General features: G+C 41.5%; 1 protein-coding gene across 2 annotated transcripts in view; it reads right to left on the bottom strand.

The window, feature by feature from the left end:
- The window catches only part of LOC124155730 (transcription factor AP-2-beta), a 419,283-nt gene that overhangs the window by 294,197 nt on the left and 97,388 nt on the right, over positions 1–27,698 (bottom strand). The window contains exon 1 of one of the 2 annotated variants that reach the window (XM_046529792.1): positions 13,354–15,463. The exons of the other annotated variant lie outside the window; for it this stretch is intronic. Within the exon in view, the coding sequence (XP_046385748.1) occupies positions 13,354–13,803 (450 nt within the window). The 5' untranslated portion in view covers positions 13,804–15,463. Of the gene's footprint in view, positions 1–13,353; positions 15,464–27,698 lie in introns of those variants that run through there. 2 annotated transcript variants of the gene reach the window in all.

Below are 27,698 nucleotides of genomic sequence, written 5' to 3' on the forward strand. Positions count from 1 at the left end.
TATGGGGCTCATATCTCTCAAATTCACAATATAGTAACGTTTTACTTAGAAAATAGTGATCCAATATTGCATCCCCATTGCATCCTGTTGAATGCAATGGAAATTGGCTAGAGAAAAAAAATTCAGAAGAAAACTAAAATCCCCAGAGCCATTCCAAAAGATGCTGAAGTTCCTCATACAGATATTTATATGAGTATAGTTATCATACACAGCGAATTCACTGTTTTCCAAGGTAATGCCAGTCATTCTTAACCTAGACTACACGATAATACATTGCAACAGCCTTCCCTGTCGGTGAAACTCATGCTGATTTGAAAACCTGCATCGGATCGCAACCACCATTTCATGCACCAAGCATTTTTCGCTAAAAACATTTAGTTCATTGGGCGAAATAATAAAAAAGTGTTTACAATTTGTAAAAGAAAGAAAAGTCTTTCAATTAGCGTTGGAAAACATTTTTACCCCACAAATTTCGAAGTTTTAACAAAAGAACGAACAAATCGAAGAATATTATCAACGGCGTTACCAGAAAAGGAGTCCGGGATTGTGAATGGGCAATTGAAATACTTATACCATAGAAATCACGCAAATTCAAAAGAAATATATTCACAGAAACTACCTGGTCATGCATAGAAAATTATCAGAATTCAATTTCAATTTTACGAAATATTTGTTTGAACTGTCAGCTGTGTTTTCAAAATCAAATACACAATTACATAACCTGCTGCTATGAGCAGGAATAAAAATAGGAGAGCGCTGATCCCTAAGCGATCGTTTCGTTAAGCACACGCAAGTGGCGCCTGCAGGACGTTTCCGTAGCAACAGCGGCGAGGAAAATCTTAATTTTAAGATTACTCCCCTACCCTTTCATCCTGCGTCGACGGTCGGCATCCCACTGCAAGTCGTACGCTAAGGCCCTCTCAAAGTGAGGGCCACCCACCTATCGACCTCATCGAATTCCCGTGTCTCCTCTGGCCATAAACAGACACATCTCCCTCATGCCAAGGCAGCTATCAATTGATTGACGAATAGCAAGCAACATTCCATGCAGTCCTATTATGCAGATAGTATTAAAACTATAAACATAAATTCAGAACAGATGGTTGTCGATTGCAGAAGAATTTTGATCACAGGTAGTTATATTATTGATCCGTTTGGTTATCTACAAATTTGTCAAATGGTGATTGTTTTGGACAATCGACAAAAAAGGGAAGCCAATAACCATTTCCATATAAAGTGCTAGTACATGGCTGTCATTGCTTTAGACGTTCATTAACAGTCTGTCAACTATTGGCGGCTAAAATTAATAAAAATAATTCTACGACAATGTCAATCGTCGGACATTAAATTACTATACGCTAACAACTGGTTATCCAAATCCAATACACTACGATATCCGTAAGTATTTGCTGATTGGTTATTGTATAGTTTCGCTTTTTATGCAAGGTTTTAAGGTAGGTGTACCAAATTTTATTTCAATGGAAAATTTTCAATCAACGACCATCAAATGTCTATGACCATCGGTTGTCTAAGGTATGACGTCGGTATAACAATGAGTCTAGCCATCTGAATCGAGTGTCACCAAGACATCATTGATGGCCCTCTATAAGGATAATGATTTTAGTGAAGTGAATCATAGATAGTGAATGAATGAATATTTTTGATTCGATTCGATTTTGAGGGTTCAATTAATGGGACCATAAATGATAGAATTAATCTATCCCTTGGTCATAATTGAAATCGATTACGGTTTCAATTTTCCAATCATCGAGACAGTAAAGAAACTCGCCAATGGCATTGAATTTCACCGTCACATTGCCGATAGCTGTAGCTAGCGATGATAATTTTTATTTAATTTTTGATTTCTTAGTTATTCAACTAAGAAACCTTAAAATATATGAATGCCACTCAATTTCAATTACAAATGAGTCAGTAAATTTTTGATTTATTAATTCAGTGATCACGGTTTCGATCCGTTGATGGTGGTTTTGATTAATGGATGATAATATCGATTCATCGACTATCGAACTAGCCTGGAAGTGGGGTTCGGCGGCTATGCAGTGGGTCTGAGTGGACGGAAAGTGTTGGAAGAGCGGGCAGCTGATGATATTGCTGATATATCGATTCATCGACGATGATATCGATTCATCGAACTACCGAAAAAGCCTAGAAGTGATTGAGTTCGGCGGCTATGCAGTGGATCTCGGTGGACGGAGGGTGTCGGGAGAGCAGGCAGCTGACGATATTTCTGATATATCGATTCATCGATGATGATATCGATTCATCGAACTACCGAACGAGCCTAGGAGTGAGTGAGTTCGGCGGCTATGCATTGGGCCTGGGTGGACGGAGAGTGTCGGGAGAGCGGGGAGCAGATGAGAAGGAGGAGGAAGATAGAACGAGAGTGCCGTGAGGTTGGTTGGACCGGGCGCCCTTGAGACTCACGGCAGGAGCGAAATTCTTTCGTACGCCTCAGTTTTTTTTATTTCAGAGTCGCAGCCTCCGCCCAGGACGTTTATGATTCGTCTTTCCTATTGGCTACTGTTTATCGCCCGTGTTTCTCATGCAAATGCAAGAGGGGCGATCGGGAGAGAAAAATATGCGGCACAGTAAACAGTTTCCTTTTTTTATTTTCGCTCGACCGTTCCGCGACACTTGATTCCACGGATTCGAAAAAAATGGCCTGGAAGATAATTTAAGTACAGGAGGCAGTAAACATTTTATTGGCGAAGGAAGGATTCTGTGACGGCAAGGGGCCGCGTTGGTTCGTGTCCGGCCTTACTCCTTACGCTTAGTCACGCTCCGTACAAAAATGTCGCGTTGGCCGGGGATGAGTGTGTACAAGTTAATTAAACTCAATTGACTCGATACTCGTTTCTAAATTTCAAATCAAATACACTAAAAATATACAGGCAAATTAAGCTATTAAAAATGGAATGGCGACAATACCGAGGTGGCAAAAAATGATGAATAAAGGTCAACGCATAATGACCGTTAACATATTTTTTTTAACCGTCCAGCTTTCCGCACTGCATATTGTTTCCTGCGAGGTCATCCATTTCAGAAATAGGGACAAAATTGCTTTTTATCGAAACTAAAGATATAACGCAACGAATATTGGTAATTTTTATTCGTGCGTGCAATGTATTTTATGGAATATACAATTTAATTTCACTTTAATACCTCTGTTTCGTGCTCTAACTACAAAATATAATGCATGTGTTACACACCTTGGCATATCTAAAACAGAAATTTATTTAGCATATCAACAAATATTAGTATACTACCACTTCCCCTTTCACGATTGTTTAATACAAAACATAACTTAATAAAGATAATATACTACATTAACTTTAATGTAGTATATCATCTTTAATGTAGTATATTATTAAAAACTTGAGAAATCCGTTCAATTAATTCTCAGAGACTACTTTTTGAACATTATTTTTTTTCTAAAACATTAATTATGTAGCAACTGACCGAAAGTAGTGATATTTCACCTAAAAAGGTGAACGACAGCTAAAACGGCAACCGATGTTTTCATTTGGCTCTCGACGACTCGTGTCGTACGCTGCTCTAAACGCTCGGAAAATACGAAATGGCTCATTCAGGAGAGATGAGAGTGGAGAGGGAGTGATCTAAGACTCAGGGGGGGGAAGGGTGGATGGAGGGGCGGGTTGCCCCCGGACGTGATGTTTCCGTGTTCCCCGAGAGACGTCCGCGTCAAAGCGACAGCCTCCGCGGGCCTCGCACACTTTTTACCCGCCGTCGCGCGCTACGCCGCCGCATCGGAATTTCAAGCACGGATCACACGCCCTCCCACCTCGTCTCATACGGCACGCGGACGGTTTACTCCGCTCCACCGACACTTAAGTCTCTCCCTCCACTCTGGGAGGCGTGGCCGCATCCATCTCTGAAGCTGCGCATGAGACTGGGAATGTGAGGTGAACTCTTGATTGAAGTGAGACTTATAGCGGTATTCCACCACGTTATGGAAAATAAAAGATAAACTTTGTTAGGTTCACCGAAACGATTTTTATTGCCACGGCTCGGATTTTTTTTTAACAAGGTTACATATCCAGGTGAAATATTTAAGCATATAAGGATGCAACAATGTTACCAAACACTGGTCGTTTCGGTTAAAATATTTCCATTTAATCCAACAAAGTTTGATCTTTTATTTTCCATAATGGAAAGGTTTTACTAAGTTAAGCATGAAATATCAGTTCTATTCCAGAACTTCACTCAAGTGGCGAATCCGACTCGCACTTGACCCGGTCCCGGTTGGAGACCATACTCGAGTACCGACTGAAATTAAGTTGCCAGGTTTCAAGGTGTCTGCCGCCATTGTCTCACGTTTCCAAAATGAAAAATCTCTACTAGCATTAAAAAATACTAGCATTTGATGAGGAGAACGTAAGTAAAAATAGCATAGATAAATTCATTGTTTGGAAAAAGTATACTACAGTTAATATAGGTCTAGCAAGTAGAGTTAAAGTTAGTTTCTAAAATACAATCTCAAACTCAAATCGAGTTTGAGATCAGAACCACGGAGGTAGAGTGATGACTTGAGCAGTGAGGTAGCCTGGAATTTTGTTCGGGGAGGACATTTTTGCAAAACAGGGTAGCAAGTAGAGGGATTTAAACTAATTTTAACTCTTTTCATAATCGAAATAATTTCATTTGAAAAATGAAGTTTTTTCGATTTCAGATAGGGTACAGTCTTTTCCCAGGCAATTACTTGTTTACTTACCACGATTGTTTCTCGAGTTGCGAGCTGGGTTAGAGGACCCAATTGTGTTCCGACATTTTTGGCTCTCAATTCGGGAACCTTCATCGTTCTCTGATGACGGTTCCGAGTAGGCAGCAGAAAATTCCGATGAAATAAATCCAATGACCTGCCCCGAACTCCAAGGAACATTCCTTCAAGCTCGCATTATTTTCACAAGTTATTAATCACCTGTTAGACCGGAAATATTCGAAGAACAAAAATCCTTGAAGCGTAAAGCAAAGAAATTGGTCTACCTATACTCACTGTGTGAAAATAGCATGCAATCTTAATCCGTGGTGAACTCTACCCTCACCTATCCAAACCGATCATTTCAGTTGAATCACTGGATCAGAGTGAGCTAGACCGGAAATCGACGTTAAAAGAATATCGGCTGAAGAACCCTTTGGAGCCACAAAAACATCACTCCACTAAAGGATCCTTCATTAGCATACAAGGCCTGAATTATGACAAATTTTCATTTAATCTCAGGTAGAAGATGAAGATCCCCTAAAAGGAACCTGGGAAACAGATTAGACCATGAATTCTTCCACTATCCCATTACGAACTCTCTCTTAACTGTTTACGAGAACTACATTCTTTCTGAATCAGAATAGATTTCAACAGCAAGAAAAAAATGAATACTTATGGCGATATGTCCTCAATATAACGAGTTATATGAAACAAATGAAACTTATTTTGAACAGAGCGTATCGATGTTTTGTTCATTTGATCGATTATAACACAAAAACCGAGTTTAACTATTGCTAATTTGCCGGGAATAATAATAATAAACGCTTTTCAGAGATAAGGACAAAGGTTGCATAAGATAAAGGCTCTATTATGAGGGAGACGGAATGTGAACGTGGTGGGAGGAAGTATGACAGGGAAAAAAAGTCTAGAATGCCGCTCTCCGCCTCGAAAGACATGGATTTACTAGGTTTTCCGCGAAGGTGATCAGCATTTTAAGTGAGTGACGCACAGGAAGATGCCTTTACGGGGACGCAGCTCTGCACACATGCACCGCATCTCCCGTTACTATCATCACCTCCAAAATGGCAAGTTTAAAACTCACATGCTTTCCCCACTGTAATTATACGATTATTATTGAAAATAACAATTCTGGGATAATATACAATTATAATTGAGACTGAACGTTTTTACCACAACGCAAGAGTCGTTTCTTTTCCTGTCTCGATAAATAAAAAAATAAGGGGAGGGAGAAAATGCATGCCCGAATTAGAGATGTATTTTCAGCTGCCGCAGGCAACATGAAATTGCATAAAGGGAAAAAATAACTACATTTGTAGGATAATTTAACAGGAAAAGGAGAATCGCTAGTTTTGTGCACATTCTAGTATTTTTAGCATAAAATAGGAATAATGAAATCAATGCAGAGTCGTCTTAGGAAAATTATATTAATGTTACCACTATATCAATCCTCAATATCATATTTAAAAATAATGCTATAATATATCTGATTAGGAAAAATTAAATTTTATTAGAACAATATACGTTTTCAATTATGTTATTCAACCTCAGTGCCAGACCTAAGAGAGGAGCTTAAATGACTAGACGCCAGACAAGTCGGCAAACGTTTTCCTGCACTATTTTACGCGCGTCAAAGAGCCACCGTCACATAGAAATGCAGCTCGTGAGCGGTGTGGGACGCTCTCATTTGTAGTGGAAGGCGATGGAAGAAGCATCCAGGAGTGTCAGAGTAAGTGATGGAAAAGAAGCATCATGCGGCTGGAAAGGACTTAGAAGTCTCGTTGGAAGATTCCTTTTAAGACGGCCACGCGCTCAGACGAAGACACGTACAACTGGCGGGAATGCACCGTACTACTCAAGGAAAAAATCTGTTTCCGCTCAGGTGATTTCAAGAACTAATCTCTGAATCGTAAGCTCATTTGTCTTGTTTCATATTGAAATGGAAACCACTCATCACCATAAGACTTGGAGATTATGCGGCTTCCGAAATTATTATGACAGAATCAAGGCCCTTCGGCTAAAATGTACAGTTAAAAGTATCCGTTGTACACAATATCCATTTTCACATATATATCGAATAATTACTGAAAAAATTTATATTCTCGGGAAATAAGGAAGCATAAGAATTAATTCCCTGCGAAAATAATAGAGAACGAATTTTAAATAAAAATACCCGTGTTGGGTAAATAACGTAGATAGTGTTAAAAATGAATAACTTATCCGCTGTTAACTTTAGCAGATAAATTGAGTGCGCAAATATTTAAAATGTTAACCTCAAGAGATTTGTATTTTATACTAAGGTTATGTAATACCCTCGTGACCTTTCATTTCTTAAGTATTAGTATCTCAAAGCCTATAATGAGAACAAAAATACTGACTGTTCATTCGGGATTGGTTTGTGAAATATCTTCCACAACTGTCTCTGATCTTTGGAAATCCAATTTTTAGCTGAAAGTAATCCTTTGAACATTCACCGGGAGGCCGATTGTAATCATGCATTGTTGATACCACAATGCATGATTGCGATCGTAAAGTTTTTCCGAAGGTCTTATTGACCTACATACTCTGTGCTTTTACGGACCACAGCGGAACTTTTTATAAGTAATATTTCCCATTCATTGCATTCCGTTCCACATAAATTAATGTTTTCTGCCGCGGATACAACTGCTATACCATGTTGGCTAGTCAATCCGTGGCGTTCATTAAAATTCCGGAGCAAAGTACGCCTGGCTATAGTGGGGACAGACTAAAAGGGTAATACACTTCATGCAATAAAAGTAACCACGAAAAATTCGCTAAGGAGCACATAAAAATAAAACGTGCTCCAAAATCTGAAAAAAATCTCCAATCATTTAGAATTTCAAGGTTATAGCCGTCAGACCACTCAAGATCTGCTGGGGCGTTACGTTGCGCACTCCCAACGATTTTATTATTCGGTAAATGCTCCGAGGACGAAAAACGGGATCTTTCAGGAACACTGATCACGTTTTGGAGGGCGACACGAGCTTTCCAGCAGCTGTCACATGCTTGAAAAGGCGGCCAGCCGAGTAAATTTGACGTTTGAAGACCTTAAGATGGGAAACCTATCCCGCAGAGACTTCAACGACTGTCTACGAGCCAAGAGGAAAATTATGGCTTATTATTTCTCATTCATTCATAGACAGAGGTTTCATCTGGTGGAAAACAGTTTTCCGTAAGTGGATCTAAGATATATAAATGGGAGTCAAATTTATTCGGGTACTCGTTATCAGAGGAACCTTATGAAATTACACGTAGGAGCGAAAAATCAAGAGAAAAAGCTAACAATATGGAATGGGTGCTGCCAAAATTTTCTTATTCAATATCTATTTTTCGTGTATTTCCGATTTAAGTTAATCTATATATCAAATACATGACTGCAAATGGCCTGTAAGTGCTTTAAGATTTTGTCTCTTTGCAATCCATATGCAGGCCTACTCTTAAAAAAGTGTATAAATGAGTGTTAAGTGTGCACACGTATACATAAAAGAGAAACCGACTATTAGACTATTCGCGTGCTTAACACAAACATTTGAAATTAATTAATCTATGGATAAGATTAACCGTACCCAGAAGGAGGTGCCGGCTGTCAAACTATTCGCAGGCATAACGCAGACTTCCAAGTATTAATAAATTTTGAATAAAATTAACTGGGCTCATTAAGAAAAATAATTTTAAGTCCTTACAAGGTACCTAATTGACAACCAATGCAACTCTCGTACGGCAGACCTAAAGACAATGCGTCACAAGAGATTACTATAACTTTCACTTCGCATCCGGATTTCCTCCATTAATTCTTGAATGTCACTTGACCTCGCCTTTCCGTTATAAAACGACTGTCGGCAATAACATTTACCAAGGACTGAGAAAATTGAGGTTCAAAGCGCGCTGCGCACATTTCACTGGTAGCATTGCTTTCCGCTCATAAATTTTATCAGGAAATATTGTCACACTACAGTTCAGTTTTTTTGTGATTTAAAGGGCACAGGTTACAACAGAATTTAAATTTAATGAAATAAATTCACATCAAATGAGGTCCAATTACGTTCTCTCGTTCTCTCTCTCTCCAAGTGCAAGGCAAGGTTATAATTGAAAAACAGATTCGCTAAAATGGAAATTAATCACACAGAAATACAGAAATCATTCCATCACAAACGAAGCTAAATAACGAGCATATCATTCATGAACCTATCCTACTAGTCGGTTCAGCTGGCAAAACTAATACCCGGTTTCGGGATAACATTTGCTCATTGCTAGTGCTTCCATATCTAACTGTACTACTAATAACTTCCCTCAACGGCACAAGGCATTACAGTCATCAAAAGTAAACACAAATAAAGCGACCGATCAATAACAGTCAATACTTCCCTAATGTTAATTGGCATGGAGGTAATAGACTCTCACACTACGATTTTCATATTTAAATAGTTTTTCAAAGCTGCCAGGCTGGCATAACTGTTGTTTTAGTTTTGGTTGTGGCCCGTGTCTTTGCTTCTTTTACCTTTGTGATAAATTCTTCTCGCTACAAACGTTACCTGCCTAACTGTAGTGATTATCCGCATTAAATGGCCAAAATAATTATAGCTGTCGAGACCCACTCATAAATTAACCGACCAATGGATACCACTGAAAGATTCTTTTCCAAACTTAAAATGACGCGAAGGCAGAAGTCAATTAGTCTCTTAACATTCAGATTTAAATGAGGAGATTTCAACGCCGCCAGGTTGGCATCACCGGAGCAGCAGGTTGTGATCTGGGTGAGTTTCGTTGCCACGAGTGGTTGCCAAGGGAATCTGAAGGGACAGTCCTGCGACCATCTTCGACCGCCGCCGCACCACTGAGGTCGCTCGGCCGTAAAAAGAGACTCGGAAATTATATGGTCCAGCCAGTCATAGGGGGTCGGGACGGGCGTCGCCTCGTAGATGAAGCGGGATACGGGTAATTACCGGGAGGAAGCAAGACCGATTACTGCCAACTCCCGCAAACTGGACTTCAAGCGATGACCAAAGAGTCGCCAAAAACTCTTACCCTTCGCGCATGACCAAGTTACGAGTGGGAGGGATTGAGATCGAGACACCAAGTAGTTAAAAAATGACCAGAAGCTAGCCACTGGGTGGAGCAAGAGAGAACATTACTTGCAAATGTGGGATGATAATTTTTCCAGCATTTTCTTTTCTTAGGAGAGACAACGGGTTTAATTTTGTCCGACGGAAACCTTTACTAAAACTAATATGAATAAACAAATATTAGGACCGCCTACAATCATAATAAATTCGTCATATGGTGACACAAAATTGTGTAGATACCTCTTATTCGATGGCTAAAAGGTACGAGAGCTAAAAGTAGAAAGATAATTACATTATTTTAAATTTCCTAGTTTACATGGCTTCCAAGATTGTAAGGTTAGTGCATACTTACCTCTACCAATAGTTATGTGGCATGACCTATGACCAAAAAAGCTGCATTAACTTAAAAAAGCAGTGTTGATCGCTATTATTGGTAGAATCAATCACGGATTGATTCAAATTAAGAGTGTTTATAGCGATGGAATCATCTTCAACATCATTTTTAAGTAATGAACTAACCAACCAATACTGATACAGTAGCATAAAGTATGATTCATCCAGGGTGAATAGTAATTACGCATGTGTTAACCACTCTTATTCGAAGGAAATAAAATATTAAGGATCCTAGAGGGTTATCCACACTGAGCAAAATACCCAAAGTAAAGTTAAGGTCATATGTCTTGAGTTCCATAAAGCTCTATGGTCAAGGAAAAGTCCCAAAGGCAAAGAAGATTTTGATAGCCTATGGAAAGACCACTTTAGCAATGGACAGCATATAGCGTTTTAGAATCCCAACTATGGAACCGCGAAGTGACCCTACCGTCGAGGGTAATACATCAAAGTCCGACGGAGAGGACTGGTATTGAGTGTAATTTTGGGAGAAAGGTAGCCGAGAGATCGGTGGATTGAGATAAGGGTAGTTGACAAAGTGGCTTTCAGAGGTGCATAAGCGCTGGGTTGAAGGAGTTACGCAGTCAAATACGAGGGAAAGGGAATGGCGACACTTAGGAGTTTGTCAATGACATGAGGTCATTAAACCGCGGACCTTGGAATTTGGCGATTCATTTGCGCAAAGGGACGAGGGCCGATTACGTATTTCCAGAGGGCACCTAATTAGCACTGAGTCAAACAAACTACCCTCTGCGTTTACGTCTGCGTATTTACCGCCGAGGTAGTTCTAAAAGTGACGGAAGCGATGGCTTCAAAGTCCTCACAGATCTCAGCCGAGTCAGTATAAAAGCTATTGGGGTTCATTGATATGGCTTACTATATGTATATCCAATGAATGGAAAAAAAGTTATCATGAACACTATTTTGTGAAGCGTACCTATTATGGTAAACTCGATAGCGTAAACAGAGAAAAATAAATAAATTTTAATTTTTTTGACTTAAACATAAGTAAAATAGTTACAAAAGCATAATAAATTAAAAACGCATAATTTAAATTTACAAACTCGAGTAAAAATTCAAGTAAATTGATAAAAAAGTGCAATGAGTAAAATACTCAAACATTTAAATGAAGATTCTCATTTATCAACAATAATTTTACAACTTCCATACTACAGATGCTCATAAATACTTTTGCATAGAAATACGACATATATGCTTCTAAGGAGTTATTGGAGGTAAATAAAATTAAAATTTTAATTGATTATTATAAAGTTTATCAAGGATCGTCTAAAATCTAAATTGAAGAATATTGCGATCAATTCCACAATATTTAAAGTTTTATCGGCACAGAATTGCCGCATATACCTTATGATACTTTGGAAGTAATTAAACATATTGAAACCTCGTCACTACGAAAGCTTCATTCATTTTGTAAGAGAATAAATAAGTTATTTACGTGTGTGCTATCGTGGCTCAAATTTATTTTCGACAACATATATGGATGATTATGATTTAGAAAAATAGAAACCACATCCAAAACCTAACAATGTGCGACTTCCAGGCTAAAGCATGCAAAAGGACAAGCGAGAAATCATTGCCCACATTCCCTAACCGGATAGCAGTCGAACAGACGTAACCGCAACAGATGGTCAGGTGAGATACGACGGGAATCACAAAGTGGACGAAAAATATTTCCAGCTCAGGAACTCGACAGGGTTCCAAAAATTTTGTGTTGGGAGAGGATCAACCAATGGGTCGAAAGGTTGAAAGATGATGCACCATAAAGCATATTAAAAATTTACTTGGCTGTTTTCAACACTGCTAATAACAATAGTAAGGTCTCCACATTTTGTGTCAACCTAAGACACAGTGGTAACATCCTCTGAGGTTTGAGTAGCCTTGAAAATGACATACGCAATATGCAAAAGATGGTAACCATACGTTGAGAAATTGAAAAAAATCCAGCAATCCTTCAATTAGGACCGTCTAAGACAATACCTGCTTATGACGAATGAAAGACACCTTTCTAAACTCTAAAAAGAAGAAGGGAAAACTTTGTTGGCAATATCATAGATGGTGAAGACAATCGTCGAAGAACAAGTGGGCAAAGAACTTCTAGTCAAAGCCTCATTTCATGGATAGTTTACGTAATGAATGTTGCAAAATAAAACAGAGCGATAGATATATTTAATGTCAGAAATAAGGAATGATACAAGAACTGGTTCATACCTATGTTAGACTTGTTGACCGACGATCGCAATTATAATAATGGACATATTATATGAAAATGCTCAGTCAAAATATAAATGCAAGGATAATGATGAATTTTTAAACATAACATACACTATTAATATCACGTTAGTATAACAATTTCGTGGTTAACTACGCTGCGGTTTATGAATGATGACTGGAAGAAAATTATCATTGAACCCAAAGGAATTCTGTGGATTTACACATTTTTTTTGCTTTCCTGGTTCACAAACTTCACGTAATGACTCATTTTAAAACTATATTTTGGAGCCTACACACTGCCACATATCGGGGACATTCAACGACCTATAACTTCCCATGATGAGACAATAGCCGATTCACTTTTGTCGCAAAGGGACACCGTGGGGAAGGGTGACCCCCTAACAGCAACTGTGAATGCTGCAGTTAGTTAAAAGTAACGAAAAAATAAAAAACTTAAGATAAAATATAAATTCGACATTGCTATAGATTATATGATACATTTAGTAAGTTTAAGGCAACTTAAAAGGCACAGAAAATTTTCCAAAAACACTTTAATTTTACTTCACGACCGGTTCCAATTCATATTATTATAATCAGGCAATAAGATAAAAAAGATAAGATAATGATAAATGCATTGAAGCCAGTGATGAAGAAAAATGAAGTAAGTATTTTTAGAAAATTGCCGGTAACTTTAAATTTACGAATATGATAATTTCACACTAGCTTAAGCTAAAAGCAGATATCTAAAGACAGTTTCTACTTAATTTCATCCAGTTTTAACGCCGCAAAAAATTCCGTTTCGTGACAACGACTATAAAATGATAAAATTTAACTAGAGGATACTCTAAATGAATATTTTTCCTGAATCGAAGACTTAGTCGCACATACCTCATCAACATCCTCCTCATCCCCGTCTCCCATGAGAACGAAATCCACCTCGTTGTTATTGTCGTGTCCGTCGGTGGCCCCCGAGTCGTCGTGCGGCCCGCCTCCCACCCCCACCATCGACCCCGAGTCCATGTCCTCCAGCTCCTCGTCCACCAGGTCATCCTCGTCCTCTACCGCCTCCATCTTTCTCGGCATGAGCCCATCCACGTCGGACATGAGTTTCCGCTTGTGTCCGTTGCCCAGTGACGAGGAGGACATGGAGTCGCCGGCGGCGCCCAGCGACGACACGCTCGAGGCAGACGAGGAGGCGGGGCTGTCGGCGCGGACGCCCCCGCCGCCCCGCGATGGGCTCATGCCGGGGGCGAAGAGCGCCTTGCCCCCGCCGCGGCTCCTCCTGCGCCCGGGGACGCCGCCTCCTCCCGCCCCACGCCTCCTCGCGGCCTCGTGCATCCAAGCGGAGGACCACGGCCCCGGGCGGTTCTCGGACGGATCCAGCGGGGGTCGCCGCGCCGGACCCCGGTGAGCTGCCGCCGGCGCCGGTACGGGAGGCTGAGACGCTCTCGGGCGACCTCGGACGTAACAAAACACACGCGGTTCCTCCCACTGCGCACTGATGCGAGTGTCAAGAAGTCTACGAAAGCGGTAATATTGGGGCAAACTAGTACTATTGATAAAAGTCCGCCAGTCAACCTTGGTAAGTTTCAAAACAAAACAGTTGGCGAGAGCTTACGTGCACTGGTATGGAAGTCTCTGGGAATAAAGATTTTGAGAAGGCGAGCAATAAGGAAGAAATATCCGCGCTAAATTTGACTACAAAAAGAAAGTCACCTTTCTCGAACGTTTTAGAGCAGTGCCGTTCATAGGCGCCGTAACGTAATTCGTCATCCAGCCCGACATGAGAATCATAAAACAAAACACACACGATATCCGGCGACAATGCAAACTCGCGATGAATGGGCGTGGGTGAAGAAACCTCAAGGTTGGCCTCCGGAATTTTCAGATTTCTGCTCCCAATTCAATCCCAAGCAAGGCACACTTCGGAAGTCTTACGGTAGTCACCGTCATTTCCGGCGGCAATCTTTCCACCGATCTCTGTGTTGAGCCTCCGGGCGCACTTGTTCTCGGAAATCCTCGACGTCCCCGCACGCGTAGGCGACGAAATCCGCGGTGCGGGCGCGGGAGAGTTGAACGCGCGAACAGGCGGCCGGGCAACAACCACAAAACACACACTTCACAAGCGAGCGACACACAGCTGATGATGTGTGGGCCTCCGTGCCCTGAGGGTGCGACGCGAGGGAAGAGCTCGCTTCACAATGAAGGAGGGATGAAGAAGGAGAGAGAGGCGAAGGAGGGAGGGAACGGAGAGGGGTGGGGGAAGTTAGGGGGGGAACGGCGCGAGGAGAGGTGGGCGGCGGAGGGGAGGGGGAGTCGTATGGGTGGGAGAGGACTCCTCAAGCCGAGAAGAGAGGCGATCAGTTGGTGAACGCAGCCTCCGCGGGCGGCTTCGAATCCAGTCTCCATCTCCCCCCTCCCCACCTAGGATAGGGGTCACGTGACCATCCGGCGTGCTATCACCACACACACTCACAGGCAGAACCCGGCCGGGCACACACAAACAAACCCACATACACCATCCACCGTGATGAGACCAACAGGTGTGGACTGGCGGTCGTATAGGACGGCAGTGTGACGGAATCCGAAGCAAACGGACTCTTCAATCGCCGGCGACGGCGGAAAAGTGTCCTCTCCCTACGTGCCGAGTATCAAGTTCACCGCACGATGCCTTACCAGCGCCATCGAGGGGTTATAACCTCACGGTCGGCGTTACGGACTTGGTCGCACGGACATCACCGAGCGCCTTCAATGTCTCGGGAGCGCGGACATGAGGACACCTTAAGGCGACTTTGACCGTCCGTCCGACCTGCCGTGCGGCTCTCGTTTGACGGAGGAAACTCTATTCCCGCCCGCTCCTACCTCCTGGCTTGCGGCGGGCGTCGATCCAAGCTGGCGCACCGCAGCAGTGGAGTCGCTGAGAGGGAAAATATATGCAGAAGTAAAAAGGGATGAGGGCAAACCAGAAGGCTTGCATATGAAGGCAATGAAGAGAGAGAGAAGGAAAAGCGAAGGCAAAGATACGGCTGCAGCAAGAAAAGGCGATCGAGCTGTTAGTGCTTCGGGGGGAGAGGAGGAGGAGCAGAGGGGAGACGTAAGGGGAAGATGGAAAAGAGCTTAGAGGGGAAGTCAAAAGGCTGCGTGCCCATCCCCACCTCGCAGGCGGAGATACAACATCCAACACAGTCCCATCCCACAGCAGAGGACCACCTCATCCCATCCTCCCGTCTTGAAAGCACCTCACCCCACCCCACCGACCGATGTCCAGAAACCCACAGTCCCCCATCCGCCGCCTCACGGTAGTTCCAGCCCTTCCCCAGCCCGCCCCCCGCCCCGCCGCCTCCCCAAATCGCCTTCTCACACCATTCCTCCATTACCTGTTCCTCAGCCTCTACGTCGTCAGTGGTCGCGGAGGTGGGGTACGTGAAGGAGACTTGAGGTGGAGGGGAGGGGGAAGTGGAAATATGGAAGGAGATAAGAGGAGAGTTGACTCCACAGTAGGACTGGGCCAGAAAACCTCGAGTACAGGCAATTCAAATGCAGAGGGGGTGGACGAGTAGGTGGAGTATTTGGCGTCTGACATAAGGGACCCGAGTTCAAAGCACGGGTTAGAAACCTTAGAGAATCCAAAAGAAAATAATCCTCGATGAGAGTGACGGCCCAGAGAGAGAAATTGACCCCATAAAAATGTGTGAAATTTCACGACTGAAGCCTAGTCAGGGGTGAGCTCTAGTATCACCTATTGAACCACTGAGCAAGTGATTAATGCTCGAATAACAATGCAGATAATCGATTACTCACGTATTTATTTGGGAATGTAGCACCCAAGGAATGCCCAGATGAGTATATACATAGTAAGAGTATGAATACCAACTTATACTCACTAATTTATTCTGACACCCGAATACTAAAAAGTATACAATGGCAATTTTGGAGCAGTCGGGGTACTTGAGTTACAATATCGCTATTCGAGTACCTGTCTGCATAGTCGAATAACGGTATTTGAGGGTCTATCATGGCATTCGATTGCCATCTGATCCCTTGAATACACAAGTACTTGCTAGATACTTGAGTAGCCTCTGAGTACACGAGCTATCATGCTGAGAAACCGAACATCCATATCGGGATTCGAGTTATACATACGGTAACAATCTCGATACTAGAATATCCAGAAGTATGCGTATTGGGTACTTGAGAGCCTATGTAGGTATCAGAGTATCCATTTAGAGAAAAAGAACGTCCATATCGATACTCGAATACCAGTACTGGAGTATACGAGTGTCCATCTCCTTCCTTCTTCATCTATCGGAAAGAACGAGGAGCAGTGGTGTGGGGCGAGGATGACCAGGGAATTTCGTGGAGGCAGCAGGGGGTGGGGCTCGGTTTGAGGTTGCGGCGGCGGCGGCCGAAGGAGGCCGCTGGCCGGTCGGCGATATAACCCGAGAGGCGAGGGGGCGTGAGTGCGGCTGGGAGGGGCGAGGGACCTTCGGGACGGTTGTGGTGGTGATAAAAGGGCGACTTTTCCAGCGTCGAGGGATGAGCTGGCCGCCGCCGTCCCTGCCCCCGCCGGGGGCGACGGCATTGCTGTGTTAGCTGCTCCTTTGCGTCCCGCCTTCCCGGCCCCCGCGGTACGTCGCGTGCGTGCATGTATTAACGAGGCGCTTCGAGGGACGTGGCCGAGGCTGTCGGGAGAGATTCCAGCTGAGGGGTGCTCGACTGCCGCGCAATGTGTCCGTCGAAGAGCGTGCAGATTGTAGACAGGAGGATAGCGATTCAAATTAACCATAATTATCAATAAGTGAAGCATTTTGAGATCACCTGATTTGAGGTGAGCTGCTACTTGGCGCCATTTGGATTTTAGAAATGCAACTCCGAATGCCAATTAAATTTGGAAATTCAATCTTCGAAACAGGTTTTTTGGTTTACTTCAGACAATTAGCATTGGGGAGAAGAGCATGCATAAATCAGAAGACTAATTTAGAGTTCACTCATTCGTTTTCCCGTTGATGGTTACTTAGGACAAGCGGGAAACGTGATTCGGAGATTGGTTTTCTTAACTCAATTAGCATTTGGTTTTTACTGCATTTATTTAGTTTTTTAATTCAAATTTTAAATACTAAATGTAAAATTATGAAATTTGCTTGACATAGCTCTCCACTCACTGCTGAAACCAGTTAATGTTTTCGTTGTAGAATTTATCTTTTCTTTTATATACTTCGTTGCTCAATTTATCTCAAAAGAGATCTTACTTTGATATTTTTCCTTTCTTTGATTCTTTGTCTTTTGATTGCCTATTTTTTACCATCATGTCAATTGACGTGCCCGATTAAATTATCCAAACGACCACAGTTGAATGTAAGGGTTTTTTTTCTGTCTGTCAGTGGCTTTTTTTTATCGCCACTGCAACTAACACCACCTGGAACACACTTGGTTGTGGGTTTCTTGGGTTACCTCTGGGATAAGCGACCCTCAACGTTTCGGAAGGTCAATCAGTACTCCTGCACTTTTTAACTATTTCGCACGACAAATAATGATTTGCGTCTTTGTTAAAATTGGACATGATCCGTTGATGATTGTCTCATACCTCACGATTAAAAAGACAAGCACTGGGTAGCAAGCCAAAACATAACGAAATCAGTGGAAATATTTTTCGTCACCCCATGTCAAATTCCGGAGGGAAATTTCATTCAGATGGCCAAAGTATTTGTACAACGCAAGGATAGGTATCGGGAATGTTTCAAAGAAAAAAATTATCTAAGCAATCTTAAACAAAATTGACCCCTGCAACTGTGAATCTGATTCACTCAGAATATTTCAACATGAACTCGTAAGTCACGGTTATTATTGAGTGAATGTGTGTTTATTTTCTCATTTCTTCGACTCCTTCGAGAACATTCCGTTCATGATTTCTACGTTCTTGGCACGCGGCGTAAATCTGCCTCTCTCATCTCGGTAAACCGTTATCATACATGCATAGAAGTAGAGGCCAGCCGTCATAACTGCCCCCCTGCGATCCGACTGGATTCCACAACGATTGCTTCGCGGAGCGAAAATTCAGTCGGAAATCAACTTGGCAATTCGCGCGAAAAGCATTCCACTTTTAACTCCTTCCAGTCTCACATCCTATCATAATTATTTTCGTATTTTCGATTACTAAGTAAAGAGAAACCATTTGACAGAACCAAGACCATCTCCCGGCAAAACTACGTCACCATCATCATTCACTCTCCTACTGCAGACCGCTACCAACAGTGGCTGGATCTGATTCGAGCTTATCAAGAATAGAAGAGAGGTCATACACAAGAATATAAGACAGTATTAGCACGCGAATAAATTTTGTACCTCTATAATACATGTATTATAGATAGCTAAATACTGATTCAACAAATCAATTGCCTATTACCATCAATATACCACCTATTGTATTGTCAAGTAATTGCCATGTTAGACTTCATTCAGTCAAAATAGCCATCTCCACTGTTGCTCAAGCAAGATTTATCTATAATTGCTGCAAATGCAAAGGAGCAGCATAGCATGGAGATGGAATAAGTGACAACTACTCACATCTAGAAGTTTGATCAAGGAAAATATAGCTCTATAGCGAGATATGTAAGTAACGCCTGATAGCTAAAATGCCACAAACCGACATCGACCAATTATTATTTGGGAAACCAATGGCCTATCAGTCAATTAGAGCGCTATAACCATCAAGCCACCCTATTGCTTAAATGAACGGTATCTTTATCTCGCCAAAGTTACGATATTTGCACCTATGATTAAGGGGGAGGCAAGAGTTTAAACAAGAGATGAGGACAAAAAATAAGGAAAAGATGAACTCCGAAGGAGGTATGTAGGCGATATCCCAAGATACAAAGCGGGGCTGAGAGGGGCGAGTCGAATAAGAGGAGAGGACGGAAGGGACAACCTTGAGATCTCCCGCATGCATTCCGCCAGTTCCATTCCTTGTGTATCTGTCTCTCCGTTTCATTTCTCTCTTTCTTCCTCGCCTCTTCCGCTCAACGTGTGTCCTCCCTTTCACTCCCTGCCTCCCCTTGATCACTTGTTCCTCGCCAGTGACCTTTTAGTCGAAGTTTCTGTGACGACCGTTCCTTTTTCATTCTCGATTTCCCTGCCCTTTTCTCGCACTCCAGTCGTAGAATTAGCTCCACCTTTAATATGTGACGCAGCGGTCTCAGTTTCATCCAGAAAAATACAGCTTTTTTCGCTTCGCAGTCCATTTGATAACACAATATATATTTTCTCGCATACCTCCTTCCTTCATTCCTTCCGCAGGTAATATTTTACACTCCTCTCAGTATCAGATTTTTCTCCTCGGGTTCAGAGGAGGAGACCTTATTACATTTCGGGGCAACCGGAAATATCGGATTTCTCTCAGAAGAAAATGCGCGCGGGAATAGCTTTCTTCTGGATTCTAAATATACTACCAAAATTAGTGGCTGAGCATAAAAATTCCGTTATGATTACATATAATTCAAATATGGTATGTTCTTAAACTGATTAATGTAACAGTGTGGGTGAGCTCTGTATCCGAAAAGTCACCATCGTAGCTAATGCCTCCTTTAGCATGCGTGTTAATTTACTCCCTCAGTCGACATTTCTTGTGCGAAATGTCTTCTCTAATTACGTTTGGATATCATTATGGCCTTACTATTCCATCTTATTTTGATATGGTTCCACTGCTACTTTTTCCCATGTATTTACCTATTTCGTGTGCTTGCGAGTGAATAAATCACTGAACGCTTCATCGAGCTAAATCAACTGGATTAATTCCGTCGCAGGAAAATAAAGTTTTCAGCCCACTTTTTCAGAAACATTGCAAGAAATGGTGCTATATGCCACTTGTTCCATCCTATTAATGTATTTATTACAAAAACTGGCTAAATATTCATATTTGTTTTCTCGTGTTCACCATAAAGTTCCTGTGACCACGTGGAAAAACTACTGCAATTTTAATTGCAAGCACTACGACTCCCACACCCACCTGATCCCCTAATTTAATCCGCATTTGAGTCATTACTTTTTGCACCGCGTCGGCCTTCCCCCCGGCAGCAAACGGAATAACCCACGCGAGGGTCCACCTACTGAATTCCACCAGATTCGGAAATCACCTCTCCATGGAAACGTTCACACTTGTGCGGGCGAAAGGAGTGAGGAGGTGAATTACTTATTCAAACGTGCGTGTGTGGGAAGACGGAGCTCATTTTTATTTTATTTTCGAGAGGCAGCGAAGAGAAGAGGGAAGGAGAGGGGAGAATGGAGATGACCAGAGGTCTGCAGACAGCGTGGGCAGGAGATGGGAGTTATGGGGAGGGATAAGAATGGATGGAGGGGGGGAAGCGGTCACAGGAAAGAAGTTATATAGGAGGAACGAGGAAGGAATGAACTATGGATGAGGAGGTATCCATCGGCACTCGATGCATCGCGCTAGTGACTAAAAGTCACATTTTTTTAGAAAATCAGCCGCTAAAATGGAGACGACCAAAAGTGAACTGCCATCTCAAATCCCTCTAAAGTCAATTTGTCCTGTGGGGAACTACTACAAAGCTCGACGATGATTTTTACTTCGATATCTTGCAATCAAGGCTCTACCACTCTACTCTCTTAGCGAAGTGAATGGTGTACCATCCTATGACGTCAGAAGGCGTTTCACAACACGTGACTTCAAGCGATATTCGAGCACTTTTAATTAGCATTTAATGACGTTTTTGGAGTACTAGGAGAGTTTTGTCTTATATACTTGGACGCGTGAGAAAATTGTCTATTCAATGAGACTTACTAGCATGATGAACAAATTTCATGCATGTTCCCTATTCAAATGAATTCTTCGTCAAATATAACGCTGATATTCCTTATTAATGAGGAACTATAACATTTTATCAATTACTTTCGTTTCGTATTATTAGATTAATTTTTCTTCTTCACGAAACTCCATTGGATATACCGATTAGGAAATTTAAAAATATATTTCTTTACAGAATAGGTTGAAAATTAAAGTGGCTTTCTCAAAGTACTTGTAGAAAATAACCCTTAAGCGGCATTTTCGATAGAATTTTTAAATAGCTGACCAAGAAAATACGATAATTCTGAAAAATGTTCAGTGCATCAAACTCGTACTTTTATTGAATCCCATTTTTTTTTAATTCTATGGAGAGTGCTCGATACCCATGCATTATTCAGCGAAATGTGTCATTGATGATATTCTCAATTCATATTTGTATACGCCCAGTTCGTTCATTAATTAAAATTAACCATTTGCGGTGCGGAAATATGGACTCTAAAGAGAAAAGAAAATGTAAAAAGACTGGAGGCGTTGAAGATGTGGGTGCGGAGGAGAAAGGATAAGGTGAAATGGACAGAAAGAAAAGGTACGAGGAAGTGTCAGACATGATGGGCAAAGAGAAGAACCTCTAAATGAGATATAAGGGAGACAGAGGGCTTGGATTGAAGGAGTGCTGAGTGGGAAGGAGACGTAAAAAGATTTGTTACAAGGAGAGAAGTTGAATGAGCTAGAAAGAGGGAAAAGAGCGTAGTATTTACACGTAGAACGAAAGGAAACAGGTCTTACTGGGCATTGACGAGGGAAATTCAATTTGGAACTGTCCGGAGTGAAAGGCAAAATTCTCCATATAAACAAATATTGACACTAGGAATACTTTTTTTAAATCCTGGGTAGCCACTAACTAATTATATAAGCGTAAATGAAAACAAATTTTTGAAGCAGAAAATTTGAGAGCAGGAGATAGCAAGAATGGGAGAAAGTGAAATATGGAGACATGTTGTTTGTAAGGCCAAAAAGGTACTGTGTTTTGAGTGATCACATCGGTAAGGTAAGATAAATGGAAACAAAATTGTTGTTCACTGGTTTCACGACTTACAAACTCGTATAAATTTCGCTCCACTGCGGGAGATTTGGAAAAGTGCATGGGTGCGTATACGATTGAGAAAAAAGTTAAAGGAGTTAAAAAAGCAAAGGGTTAGAGTGAACGTTTAGCGGGAATGGAACGTGTTCCCACCACTCCAACTCCGCCCGCAACACTAGCCGGGACTTCTTTTCGAGACTTTCAGGTCGTTCACTCCTCCACCGCACGCAGGCGCCTCGGATGCTGCAGCCGGGAAAGATACAGCGTCGGAGGAGAGGCAAGCAGATGGCCCTCATCCTTTGCTTCGTCCTTTTTATCCCTTCCCCGATTCTCCGAGAAGGACCCACCATTCAATGCGTTCCCTCCCACTATACAAAGCGCGTGTGTATGTGCCTCTCTTTCTGAGGGACTGATGTTGCTTCTTCCGGGTTGATTCTAAAGGCAGCGCCAGTAGAATGGCCGGCCAAATGTTTTTGGAGGTGCATTCTTCAACGGTTCGGTCAATAAGAGAATGGTCCATGATTTTTCACCAACGAAGATGCAACGGCGAATGTGATACAGATATCGAAAATGCTATTTAGATTTTCGAAGATATATCGATAGCCTATACATAGAGCGCATTGCAGAGGGACGGTCCATGGCCTACCGACTTCCTACGGGATAGTGCTTTGCAAAACGCCATGAACGATAGGTGGCACAATGTGGTGGAAAATCTGAATACTGATTAATTTAGGCTTTGCAACATTTTACAGTGATATTTTTCCTGCCAAGCTGGCCGCACCATCAGAAAATGAGAATCAATAGATTCACCATTACAAAAAAACAAGAATACGGTTTTTAGGGAATTTAATTCTTTAAATTGTCATACGGCTGTAGAAAGTTCATTCGTTCATATGAAACACTGAATTTATTCCCGCACGGCACGTTTAGTTGTCACCACAACATTCTCAAGTGCCTCTTGATTGCCATTATCAAGTGAAGTGATTATTGTCGACCAGTGGCGGATCCAGAATAGGGACAAGGGGGGGGGGGGGTTAATCTACCAGCAGTAGTGGGGGCCCGAAAAAATTGCAATACCACGTAGTGTTAATTGGATACCCAAGTCCGATCTATGTGGGGGGCTAATGGGGATATAGCCACTGTTGTCAACCGATAATCTACAAATACAAAAAAGAGAAACGTAGCACTCATATCTCCGCCGATTCCGTCGTAGCAAGGGTGAAACGTCCAACTGGCATTTAATGTTTTTTTTCGGTCCTCCTTCCCCTTTTTCAGCGGCAGTGGCTGCGAGGGTGCCGCATTTCGAGGAAAATTAATTACGAGGCGAAGTGGTGGTGTGTGGGAAGGTATCCCCGCAGTTCCTCCCCCCCCTCCCGCCTTGCCTTTTGAGAAAGTTCTTAAAACCTCCTCTCCATCTAACAACGTGGAGGGAAGGGCCGAAGTGTGATGGGACACCCAAGAAAGTGCCGGAAACGATGAGGGAAGTGAGCATAATGGAGTGAGTGGGCGCAGGATCAGGAGAGAACGTTTAAAAAAAAACCTCGCTTTCATTTTGGGAAGATCTTCTGAGTCTCAGGAAAGGAACATTTGGTGCATCACTTCTGGAATTTTTGGTCTATTTCATAGTTTATTGAGGATCGTGGCAACCAATAGGGTAATCGTTTGGCTACAAATTGAGGAGTCACGGATTCTAATTTTGGGTGAAGTATTTGGTCTCTCCCAAAAACAAATCCTCGAAGAGCAAGGTGGTCCAGAGATAGGTGTCCCCACACTTTACACTAAATGTGTGATCTTCACACCCCTGTTACTTAACTTTGGGTGAATTCTACCCTCCTGGATCCACGCCAAGCATTGGTAAGAAGAACTGAATGATTTACTGAAATGAACTGTTTACTCTACGATACTCTCACTTTTTATGAGTATTTATGTGCAAAAACATACTGGCTGAAGATAAATAATCACGGATACAAGTTCCCCCATTAAAAAGTAATCGCGCCGATCCCTCATATTTGAAAGATTTTTCAGTAAAAAAAAAAGAGTCCAAAAATAGAGACGACCTTATGGTACAAAATGTTATTGACCAATCATTCAATGAGTAGTGAGCATGTATCGAATAAATAGACAACAAGAAGCAAGAGCAAAATGAAAAAAAAGGCACTTGAAACTAATATAAGCGTTATACGCTAAATTTAAAATAGGTGAATAAGATACGTAAAATCAACAAAACAACAATCGACGAAGAATTTATATTAAGTACCTACAAGTAATCACAAAAAAAACAGAACGATGGTCTACCTGGACTCATAAGTGTAGGGAACTTGTAAAAATATAATTTAAAAGAAAATAGGAAAAAAAATCAAAATGAAGGATAGGTAACGATTGCGAAGACTTGACAATGCACGTGAAGATTTAGTAATAATAATAATAATGCCTGATCTTTATAAATTAGGATTCATTACTCTCATTACTCATTGACGCACTTGACTACAAAATTTTTCATGAATGTCTACACCGTATAATAAACAAACTTTTTCCACACGATCCGTAAACCACAACTATCAGCGACTTATAAATAACTATCTGCGATGGCCTGCAATTGTGTCAAGTTAATTGGATATTTTATACAATTATGAAAATTTTATTCGACGCCAGAAATATCTCAAAGGATGAAGTTTAATCCTCATAGCAAAACCAGTTGACCCAATCCAATATATTCCTGGTATACCTCTCCATGGCACAGGTGAGAAACAAGTCTGCAATCATGCACGAAATTTCACATTCAAATGAAGGTAAAAATGATCGAGTCTTCCAAGAAGATTGGAGGCAATTATTTCGGGAATGATGATGTCCAAAAACTCAGTGACGCTCATCGAATCGCATTTACTCTCGCTTCCTCACAAAAAATCGTATGAGTGGTTATTCGTATTAAGTCATGAACTGCGCGGGACTTGCTGTAAATGGACTGAACGGGTTACAATCAAGGTCAATGGAAATATTTATTTTTTATTCCGAGACACACTGTTTAATTCAAGAGCGATTCAAAATTACCGGTCTGGGAGTGGATTGCTTTGAATCACCAAATGATATAACAAGCGCCTCGTGCACAGTAATAAACGAGAAATTAAATCCCAGATGGGTATTTCGAGGCTACTGTACAATATATACACAAAAAATCTGTCGCGATATAAGAGTTTCATAAATTGAGATGAATTGGAATGAAACTCATATTTTAATTTTTAAATGGCTTTAATAACAAAATATCCGCTCTTGACTCAAACCTGTGTCATTTTGAGGGAGAAAAATTAACGAATTCATAACACAAGATTATCTGAGAGACCTTTTGGAAACCATAATTTCTATATTGTAAAATGTGAGTGCACAACAGCATAAATATTTGATTTAACTTTGGAAAACTAATAGTACTTACGACCTAACATCTTCTGGTACTGTGCTACGAGATGCGCCAGATCGACCTTTTAACCAGGCATTTATTTCTCTTAAATTGCTCATCCCTATACCCACAAGTAATTTTTATTGGATAAACCTCATTTTTTCTAGTCCAAAAATACATTACTATCAACATAAAGGATTTATGTGCCACTGTAACACAAACATCTGACCACTGTGCTAAACAAGCACTATGCAAAACAGACTCATCATTGACCATCTCGCTGAAACACATAAAAAATAAATAAACTTAGGAGTGAGATAAGATGAAAAAATCTTAAAGTTTTCTATAGATTTGGTGGCTAAAAATATTTTTTCATCTACCTTAGTCGGGAGAAACTAATATTCATTTATTAATTACCTATATTATTTTCCGACGGTTGGTTTGGATAGTTGATTGTAGATCTCACCCCATACTAATTCACAGGCATGTGACATTAACCTATTTTGGCTTAGGAGGGATACTTATTTCTCTAGACCACCTCACACGTGGAGGATCTCTGTTCGAGGGTTTCCAAACGCTTCACCCCGGATAAGAACCTGGTACCCTAAGGTGTATCCCCACGATCTATCCACTGGGCGACCACACTCCTCGTATTGTTAACTTCTACAAGGTTAAGCCTGAGGTGATTACCTATTTTCGGCTTTAATTACTCAGTACACGTTATATTTGGCTCGCTACTTTTGAAAATTCAAGCCATCTCAAGTACATTTTTTATTGACACATTGAACTGTACTTCAAATTCCTCAAACCAAAAACATCTTCCAAATCTCTTCACATTTCTCACGTGTTCATCAGCCGATACCCATGATCTACACATCCGTATCATTATTAGTGCCTCAATAGTACCTCATCTTGGGTTTAAATATGGCACTTTTCGACGTCAAAGAGATTTCATGGGGTTTTGGCAACTGCTCCACGCCCAGTATTGCCTAGCTTCCAGGAGTCGGGAGAAAGTGTGTAAAATTAGCCGATCAGGAGTCCAGGTGCAGGGGCTTTGGGTGGATGCGAGCGAAGGAGCAGTGCTATCCCGACGAGGTAATCCGAGAGAGAGAGGAACTAAGGAAGGAGGCAGACTGAGGAAAAGTGGGGAGGGAGGGTTGGGAGAATTGCCGCAATAAAATTCAAATGAGGGACCACTGAGATGCCCATTCCCTGCACCGTGCTTCATGCTGCCCCTCCTTCCTCGCAAGCGCATGCTCTTTTCATCTTCCGCCGATGTCTTGTCAGACCTGCCCACCACCTTACGTGAATCTGTACGAGAAGATACGCATTCTTAATGTCGATAAAATAAAATTACGAGTAATAAGGGGTAAAAGTGATACCGGCGCGTCTAAATTTAGAATCTAGCGGCAGAAAACTTTACTATTTTTTAACAAATGGGCATAACTGTTGATTAAGGAGTCACAATATCCAATCTATAAACATGGAAAAGCTAAGTGAGGAACTTAGCAAAAGACAGAAGGGATGCATAATCGTTCGAAAAGAATACTCATTGCTTCTCATACACTTATTACTTACGATTTTTAATGTACGAGTTTATAATAAATGTCAATTCTAAATTATTCGCGTTAAAACTCTGTCAAAATCGGTTTAAATCTCATGTGTAGCATGAAATTACTAATTATGCAATTAAATTCAGGTAAACATTTTGAAACTCGGTGAGAAAGGGTCATAAATTATAATATAAATGCTTTTCTAAGCATTGGGCATGGTCCTTCTTTCCTAGGACACAGGCATGCTGGAAAATTTTGAAATTGCACAGAGTGAACAAAAAAGTTAATAGTGTCACATCTCCGCACCAACCAAGCCCTAAACAATGCGAGCATTACTACTACAGGAGGCGGGTTGGAGTTGCGTTAGTTATTGAGCACGGTGGTCGCGCGACCGTGCTTGGGCACAAA

This window comes from Ischnura elegans, chromosome 3 (genome assembly GCF_921293095.1).
Source record: "Ischnura elegans chromosome 3, ioIscEleg1.1, whole genome shotgun sequence".
NCBI lineage: Eukaryota > Metazoa > Arthropoda > Insecta > Odonata > Coenagrionidae > Ischnura > Ischnura elegans.